Here is a 9,005-nt window from a genome sequence, read left to right on the forward strand (position 1 = left end):
ACTTTTGGCCTTGTTGACCAGTGGGACGGCTGGATGAGAGAAATTGAAATACTGTGCTGGGGGTCACAGCCCTGCTGTGGTTGGAGGGAGGTGGGGGTGTCTGGGGGGGCTGTGTGCCAGGATGGGGCTGGAGTCAGGCTGAGGCTTAAGCTGCTGTGGTCTGAGTGGGCTGTGGCACTGCAGCAGAAAACGTGAGTGGCGCTCCTAAGTTACAAGGAACCTGGTGTCACGGTCCCTTGGCAGAGAAACTTGCTCACACTGAATCTGCCCGTACTTTCATCCTGTACACTCACTAGTAAGGCTGGTTTCAGTTGTCCCCATGTATCAGTACCACCCAGACTAATGTCATGGCTTGTCCCATGGGGTAGCAGTGATTGAACAGCGCAGCTGTGGACCCTTCCAGGCAGGGTAAGGCTCCATGAGCTGCAGAGTGAGTAAAAATCTGTGCCTCACTACCAAGGAGAGTTTCAAACCTGGGCTGAGCCTCCGCTGTTTCTTTAAGCTGGCTGAGGAGGCACCTGTGCAGGCTGGGGCAGTGTCGTGTCCTGGAGCTGCACGTGGTGTGAAACAGTGATTTTTTTTTTCAGTGGTGGCCCAAGAGCTAAACACCCTGCTGCCACTGCTGCTCATTTTCTGTCCACTTAATACACTTTTCTCAAGAAAACAACTCATCACCTGGTTTGCTATTCTGAGTGCCAGTAAAGTCAGCCGTTCCCTCATCACCTGCCAAAACCTTTGGCTGGCTCTATGAGAGCCGGACTTTTTTCCACTACAGAAGCCTAGAAACAAGCTAAGTCAGCACTGCACAACATCGAAACTTCACCTTGCACAACAGGAGGAGAGTCCTCTGCTTCTGTTTTTTTAGTTATTTTAAAATAGACTGAAAGCTGCCACAGAAGCCTCTCTCCCCACCAGCACCCAGGCTGACTGTGGAAATTGGGTTATGTGGCCTCTAGGCTGCGCAGGACCTTGAATGAGGAATGACTTTTGCTGTCCCCTCCTGCATGTCTTAGGCAGCTTTTGTGCAGTAGAGGACATGAAGAAATACCCAAAGTAGGTCACTGGACACTGCGCTACAAAGGCTGCCACCGCAAGCTGATTGATGGGCCCACTACAAACAGTTGCCTTACAATGGCTTTCACAGCATGAAGACCAAAAGCTCTGCTCCAAGCTGGGGTGGCCAGTGTGCCTGTCCCCCCATGTGTCACCCCTCCCCCCCCAGCACCTGACATCTGTCCCCTTCTTCCTCTCTGGGCAGATGATGGTCCTTGACCACAACCAGAGATGACTTGAACAATCATCCCCTTCAGCTGTGGCTGCTGTCACTTACCTATTTTTTTAAGCAAGGATTGGAAATATGTTTCCAAGCAGCTCTTCTCCCCTTAAACCTGTGTAAGTTGGGCAGCACAGCATATCTGTCTGGGCAGACACAGTCCAAGCCCAGGAATCATCCTTGACAGCATCCCAGCTGTGGCTTAATGTCTCATGCATGACATTCCCCACTCCTCCTCCCCAATCGGTTTCGGGAGCCAGCTGTGGAGGCGTCTGTGTTCCCACCATTTCTCATCCATGTTACTGAAGGTAACCTTCATCTGTAGCACTCCCCCTGCCCCATCAGTGCAGTGGCAGTCCTTTTTCTGCTGCAAGAAATATCCCCAGGTAGCTGCCTTTTACTCTTTTCACTCTGCGACTGCATGTTTAAAATGTGGAAGATGGAGTGATTTTTACTGCCTCCCCTTTTTCCCTGCAGGGAGCAGGACAGTGGTGATGGGATGCTGGCCAAGTGGGCAGTGGATTCCCACAAGTTGGCGGTGGAAATAGGGGCTGACAACCGCACGCAGTTGGTGGCTCTTTGTGGGAGTCTTCAGGTATGGCGGGACTTGGGTTAGCTTACAGGGATGATGCTCTTTAATTTGGGTAGCAGCCTTTCCAGGAACAAGCATTTCTTCAGGCCAAGATGGTGACAGGACCCAGTGCAGGGTGGGATGTGGGTGGCTGGGGGATGCTGGTTGTTTTTTCTCTTTGTATGGAAGGTAAAGGGAGGTTGGCAATCCCCGTTAGACAATATGGCGGCTTACCCAGCAGAACTACACGCACAGACAGAACTATCTTCTTTATTATAAAGATACACTATGAGGAACAAACCTGAATGTATACTGAAGCTTGTAATGGTACATGCCAAAAAATGTACAGTACTATACATAAAAGTGCATTGTCACAACAGATTAACAGTACATTTCTCTTCCAGAACCGTGAAATTTCCATGTTTTTATTTGTTCTTCGAGAGTGGAAGGAATGCAATGGGAATGCAGCCATACACGAACAGGGAAGGATGCAATGGAAATGCAACAGTACAAGAGCAAGGCTAAAGCTCCTCTAAAATTTAAAGGCACTTTCACATGTACATACTACAGATGTACATTGACACAATTAGGTAACAGTCAACAAGCAGGAAGCTACCAGTACTGCAATTCATCAAACTTGACAGTAAAGGACAATACTGATTGGATTAGGTGTGCAGGAGTTACCCTTTAGTACGTCTGTAGTTGTAGCAGTCTTCCCTGTTACATATCCACTTACTATAAAGTATCTATAATAACCATCAAACTACACATTTAACTGCGTGAATGCCCTAAGTGGATGCATTCACTAAATGCACTGTTTCTAATATTTTCTTTTGCTAAACAATTTCTAATATAAGCATTATGGAGTCCAGTACAGTTATTTAAACATACAAAATTCCCTATGCAATTTAAAGATACAGGTATCCATCTCAATTATGCCAAGTGGGTTAATTTAAAAACGCTAGACTAAAACTGCATGTAAATGAAAGCTGAAAATCCAGTTTGTTCCACTGATTCTAGTAAACTGGGGAACTACTTGAAAGTATCTCTGGTCCCAAGCAGGTGAACAGACCCTATAGACCAGTGCTTGTCTGCAAATACCAGGAACAGTTTGGCTCTCAGAGGTGCTTCATGGGGTACTTTTCACACCTGAAGCTTTGCATTACCTACCCACAGGGTGTAAACCAGAGCAGGAATAAGTTGCTCCTAAATAACAACAGGCAATTACTCCTGTCACCTCAGAAATTCCGTCTATCAAATTTTGTCACTACTCTTCCCCTCTCAAACTCAGTTTTTCATGTATAGAGAGTGGTACAACTTCAAGCTTTCCAATGGTGAGATCTTAAAAAAATTGCGGAAAGGCAGATCTTCCTTAAAGCCAGTTGTACTCCTCAAAGTGGACCACAACGGCCTTTTTTTCCCCATCTTCTTCACTGAAACTTATTATATGGACTGGATGTCAGAAAATATGTTCACAGAAGTAATAATATGGCTTACTGTTGCAATGTGCAAAACAGCCGTATTTAGTTCACGCCTAACGAAGTTTACCAACAAAGCGCTAAGCAAAGTTGACAGTCATCACTCACACAGACATAAGTACTGACTGATAAGTACTGATTTCTGTCATTAAAAAATTAAAAAAAGGTAAAGGAGGAAAGTGGTTATGAAAAACTTTAGCCAGCTTGAATCTAAGCAGCTGAAACTCAGCTGTCTGTGCTGCCACTGACCCCATCTCTTCAGTCCCTGCCTCGCTGCCATCAGCAGAACCAAGGCTGCACGCAGAATGTCTGTGCTGTACAAAGCAGCCAGTGGAGCGAGGTCAGCTCCAAAATCCGCCTGTTCCAGCTCAAATCATGCCTTTAATGGGACACCGAGCAATAAAGTCAGCAGGAGACTTTGCTGAATTACTGCACAGTTGATCCTTCTAATCACCTCTCAGCCTGCCTAATGGACCAACAGATTCAAGCACACCCTGAGCCTGGCTTGCTCAACTATGAACTTTGAATGAATTCAGCTTTTCCAAAAAGTGTGGTATCAGGGAACGAAGGGAAAAGGTACACTATTACAGAGGACAGCAAAAGGAGTTTCTAGATCCTATCCTGGAGATGTGCTTCAGCTGTGACCTGGAATGTTGCTTTTTATCGGTGAGAGAGCAATGTGGTCTCCAGAGCCATCCAGTGCTTGTCTCTCATGAGACTGCCCACAAGAAAGCTGAAACTCGGTGACAATTGTGAGAGCTGTGAGCGTTTGGTGGATTTTTTGGGTGTGTCTTAAATAGGAAATGTGGCCTGAGATGACTTAGATATTTCACGCTGACACTTAATCCTCACATGCTAGATCTCTTACTAACCTGCTTGAGATTTGGTTTAGTGACCCACAGATGAGAGGTCCCACCTCTCTAACTCCCCCCTCCCCACCGCCCCTTAGTTTTGTGCAGGATCTGTCATTATATAGCTACAATAAGACTGTGAAGTATGGTACAACGTGGCAAGCTGTTTGTGATCCGTGTCGGTTTTATTACAAATGGTGCAGCATCAAGTTTTCAAGTAAGTCTATGGTTGTTTTAAAACGATGCACAATTGTCCAGTTTTTCTTTTAATTGAAACCATACAAAATACAAATGCCCATGTTAATGTAGCTAGTTTCAGACAATACATTCAAAAACACTGAAAAACAAAGCCTCTCCAGTTACAAACATGAACAAACGCTGTTGTGGAGCCCTGACTTCTATCATTAATCCATCCCTTTCCCTAGCATACCCCAGCCGGGCACTGTGGGTGGCTGAGCTGTCTACATTGTGCAAGATTTGTCAGCTGGACCCTGGGAAGGAGGTGAAGGCCCTATGCTAGGATTTGTTTTTGGAAGAACAATAGGTTTTGGCCTAAGAGCAGGAGGTTTCAGCTGCACTCCCATTCTAGGGGCCACCATGGGCTTGAAAGTACTCATGGTGTCACTGGAAGAACTGGTGCTACGGCGGATCTGGGGCTCGGAGCTCCTCAAAACGACGCTGTGGAGGGGGCTGAGCGACTCGGTGGAGGTGGCAGGGGTGGGGGTGTTCTTCATTTGCTCCAGGGTGTCCAACACGACGTCGGGCGCGTGCTTCGCCGAGCTCTGCCGCTCCAGCTCACGGAGCTCGTTCAGTGCCGTGTTCATCGTCTCCTCGATGTCCTGAGCACAGAGAGAGCAGCGCATCACTCCAATTGCTACCGAACGCAAAGCACCGGAGGGATGGAAAAACGCAGCAGTTCATTTGCCAACCATCCTCTCTTTAATGAATACTATAGAGCTAAAACCAATTTCCACCAGGTTTATTTGAAAGACACTGTGATTGACAAGATGGCAGCTTTGGCTGGACATTACATTTAATCTGTTCATGTGAGAGAGGCAAAATTTAGCTAAAAATATTTTTAAAAAAACAACAAATAAACTAAATCCTGCAAGCCATTTTATTAAGGAATTGTCAGGACAAAGGATATTTGCCTAGCGGCATTATTAACTGTGAAGATTTCTCTCATCTCTTGGGTACTGACGGCTGGAAAGATTTTAGTCCATTTGCCACCTCTTAGCTGACTGCTCCCTTCATCAACAGCCCCAGGTGTTCAGGATCCGTGTTCCCTCACAGGAATTACAAACTGGGTTTTGTAAGGAAATAAAGCTTGTTTGTCTATCAGCTCTTCTCTCCTCCTGTTTCTCTGAGTTAAATTTTAAGCAGAAAAAACCTGCAAGACATTGTTCTGTGAGTTTATGTAGGAAATTATTTTTTAATCAGGATTTCTAGCACAGATGCTGAAAGAATGCACCAAGACACTAGTTTACTGTTTTTCAGTGGTACTGAGATACAACTGAGGTTAAGTATCTGGTGTTCACTACCTGCTCACAGTAAATTTCATGCAGTTTAATCAAAGTTTGGGTTCTCTCACTGCCAAAAGATCATTCAAGAAAAAAATAATTTAAAAAAATAGCTTAAACCAAACAGCACTGTGTGTGGTTCTAGAAAAGTAAATAAATAACTTATGGTAAAATAAAACAGTAACAACATTTACACTAAGTTTCTAATACATTGTTCAGCTTTCTAACCCAAGCATGAGAGCCCCTTCTATCCCTTGCTGGAAGCAGAGTTTGAAAACAAGCACCACCAGTACATTAAATTTTAAAACATGTTATTGTCAAATACTTTTGCAATCATATTGTACCCTTAGGGTGCCCCTAGCAATCATGTTATCCTGCCTAGACAAAACATGAGATCTGCAGACAGCAGTAACTGTTTGCTCAAGAGCTGCTCCCAGCTCTGTACAACAGAGCAATTTGATGACCGGGGTGCTCCCTATTTCATCCTTCTCACCTCTTCCCTGCCAGGACTGAGACCGGCGAGTGTTTACACAGCGACAAGATGGCCCATGGTCTATGCAGGCGCGATGTCTTGCACATCACGTTCTTAGGCACAAATACGAGCATCAAATCAACATCTGGTATGAACTACATGAAAAGTACGTAAAATCCACAAGACCCTGGAATGTAAATCTGGGCTTTGAATGGCAAGTGGAGCTACTCGCCAGTCAGAGCACTTTTCTGCAAGGCGTAATACTGGGAAATAATTGAACGCTAATTGCATGCGAGTTAGAACAGGCCAGCCTTCATCAGAGCACACAGATTTATATAGCTGGTGTAATCATATACTGTCCTAGTGTTCTATATTTCATTATAACAGGAAATAACTTCTTTGTATTGCTACTGCAATCTTTATTATCCCTTGTGCTTCTTCTACCCCTTAATGCATCTTTCCCTCACACTCCGTTTAAAATGCTAAGAAGGATATTCTCCTGCACACATACTCCTACCAGTGTAGGTGCTCTGTGCTATGCTATCAACTGAGACTTGCTCCTCAGAAAATAAGACAGTGACATGAAATAAAAAAGACACAGACCTGAGCTATAGACTCGGGATCCAGTGGTTTATGGTCATTGAAACCTGTGTATTGACCAGATGATGTAGATCTTCTAATTGGAGGGCTATCAATCTTCTTCAGAGAATCGTGCCTGCTGATGTTAGTGAGGCTGCCGTGTCCAGGTCTACGCCTCCTTTCAGGGCTGTCAGCATTGAGGTTGCGATTTTGAAGGAGGGCTCTGGGGCTGCAGTGAGTTGCCAGGTTGGGGGAACCCAGCTCCACGGCTGAGTTGGAGAGAGGGTGGGGTGGATGCACCGGACAGTGGCCATCACTGCTCCTGCCGGGGCGTCTTAGAGGAGGTGGAGGTTCTGATCTCTTTCTTTGCCTGCACCAATGAAGAAGTGGTTATAGGACAAGTTGTAGTCACCCACCATAAGCACATGGCGAAGTAATGGCTGTGTGACCTGGTCTGTGAGCAGTACTAGTGAAAACGCTCTATGCTCAAGCTTACCTTCCTAAATACATGTCAGAGTGACGGTCAGTGGGAGAGTTCATGTCCTTTGATGATGACTTGTCCTCGGTTATGGGTCCGCTGCTGGCCTCACTGTCTGCTTTCTGGCTCAGTGTATCTGAGAAAGTATCATCCCTGAAGAGAACACACATGGCGAGACGGGAAGTCAGGGAGTTGGGTGTGACAGCATCTTGGCTTTAAAAAAAACAGGCATGCTGTAATGCACTATAGACCCTCCATGTCTCCAAAAACTGTGTGTAATCCTTCTGTTCATCCTTCTCTCTACATTTTGGCTGTAACCTTTCTGTGAACAAGAACTTTGTCACCTTGGGAAAGCACATGCCTAATACTGTAAAACAGGAGTTCAGGGCTGCATTTCTCCAGCCCTTGCTATTTGGAAGTGAAATGTCAGCAATTGCTACAAAGACACAGTCAAACTAAAATAGATGCAGCAGCATCTGTCTCTTAATGTACTGAGAACATATCCATAAACAAAGTAGCTTAGCCTAGTAGTAGCTTTTGATTAAGAGCTGTCAACTCAGGGCAATAAAGACAGAGGCTTCCTGCATAAAAGGCAAATGTTTAATATATCTGAGCCTTCAAACCACTGTCCCATTTGGAAATCACTTTGTTGATTGCTTCAGCATGTTTCTACACCCCACCAAGAACCCAGTCACGCCAGACACCACTTACATATCCTGTACCACTATGTACTGGTGTGGGACAAGGCCATCAATTCCGTTGTGCCTTCCTTCCCACCAGTCCTCAGACGCTCGGTGGTAGAGCAGGAGTGAAGCTCCTTTCTTGAAAGACAGCTCTCGTGCAGATCTTCCAACGTAGTCAAACTTGGCTATAGCTTCTATGGGCTCGCACTCTGTGTAGGGAGGGAAGAAGAATGGATATCAGATTCCCCACCAGCTTATCTGCTCATTTTGGTTTCATAGAACCAATTTTCTGCACTTTCTCAGCGTTTGTTCTTATTGAGTAGAGCTGACAGAAATCAGATCAGCTAAGGCAGAATTCAGGCAGTAGTAATAAAAAATATGTCCCTTACAAAGAAACATAATCTGTGCCTCAAGAGTGAAACATCTGCAAGTTGCAGAAAACTTAAGAGCACACTCAAATGTTACAACTGCAGCTGCTGAGAGAGAGGCCTCTGCCTCCTGCTGCAAGGGCTCCTTCATGGCTGGGGGCTGGGATGGAGGCCAGGCAATGAAGATCTCTGAAAGAAGGATTAACAAACCCAGATGAATAATCAGCGCTCTGAGGAAGCAGTGTCATAATGGAAAAATAAACCCAAGTGCCTTTAAAATCTGGAGTGGCAAAGGAAGGAAGACAGGATCTCCCTGTGCAGGAATACAGACGCTCTGCCTAACTGGGCTACGAGATTTCTGTCTTTTATGTGACAATTGTGCACACCTAGTGAAAACCTGGTGTTTTACACAACATCGAAGCCTATTGCTTTAATGTGCTTCCTTAACACCCTTTTTAAGTGAGGCAGACGGCTCCACACCGCCCAAGGACAACTCCTCCACAAGAGCAGTCTCTGTGTGGCTTGAAGTTGCCTAAGGCAGCTCTGCCTGCTCCAGCATCCCCAGTTCCTCTGGTTTCTGCAGCAGAGGCCAGTATTTTCTTAAGTCAAACACTGGTTACAGAAGTCCGGGCTAATTTTCCATCAGTATGCTGGAAAATTCGGCCTTACACTGGTAATGGTCTCCATCCTGTAACCTCTGCTTGGTTCAGAAACCTACTGATGTCAGTGAAG

The 9,005-nt window shown here is 45.5% G+C and overlaps 1 protein-coding gene across 1 annotated transcript in view; it reads right to left on the reverse strand.

Annotated features, from left to right (window-relative positions):
• Positions 1 to 4,344: 4,344 nt before the first annotated feature.
• SRGAP1 (SLIT-ROBO Rho GTPase activating protein 1) overlaps positions 4,345 to 9,005 on the reverse strand; it is a 66,718-nt gene continuing 62,057 nt past the window's right edge. Inside the window, exons 17-20 of the mRNA XM_010182662.1 lie at positions 7,934 to 8,114; positions 7,241 to 7,375; positions 6,769 to 7,114; positions 4,345 to 5,012 (exon numbers count right to left, since the gene is read on the reverse strand). Of these exons, the coding sequence (XP_010180964.1) occupies positions 4,635 to 5,012; positions 6,769 to 7,114; positions 7,241 to 7,375; positions 7,934 to 8,114 (1,040 nt within the window). The 3' untranslated portion in view covers positions 4,345 to 4,634. The remainder of the gene's footprint in view (positions 5,013 to 6,768; positions 7,115 to 7,240; positions 7,376 to 7,933; positions 8,115 to 9,005) is intronic.

This window comes from Mesitornis unicolor, unplaced genomic scaffold (assembly GCF_000695765.1).
Source record: "Mesitornis unicolor isolate BGI_N332 unplaced genomic scaffold, ASM69576v1 scaffold40194, whole genome shotgun sequence".
In the NCBI taxonomy this organism is placed as follows: Eukaryota; Metazoa; Chordata; class Aves; order Mesitornithiformes; family Mesitornithidae; genus Mesitornis; species Mesitornis unicolor.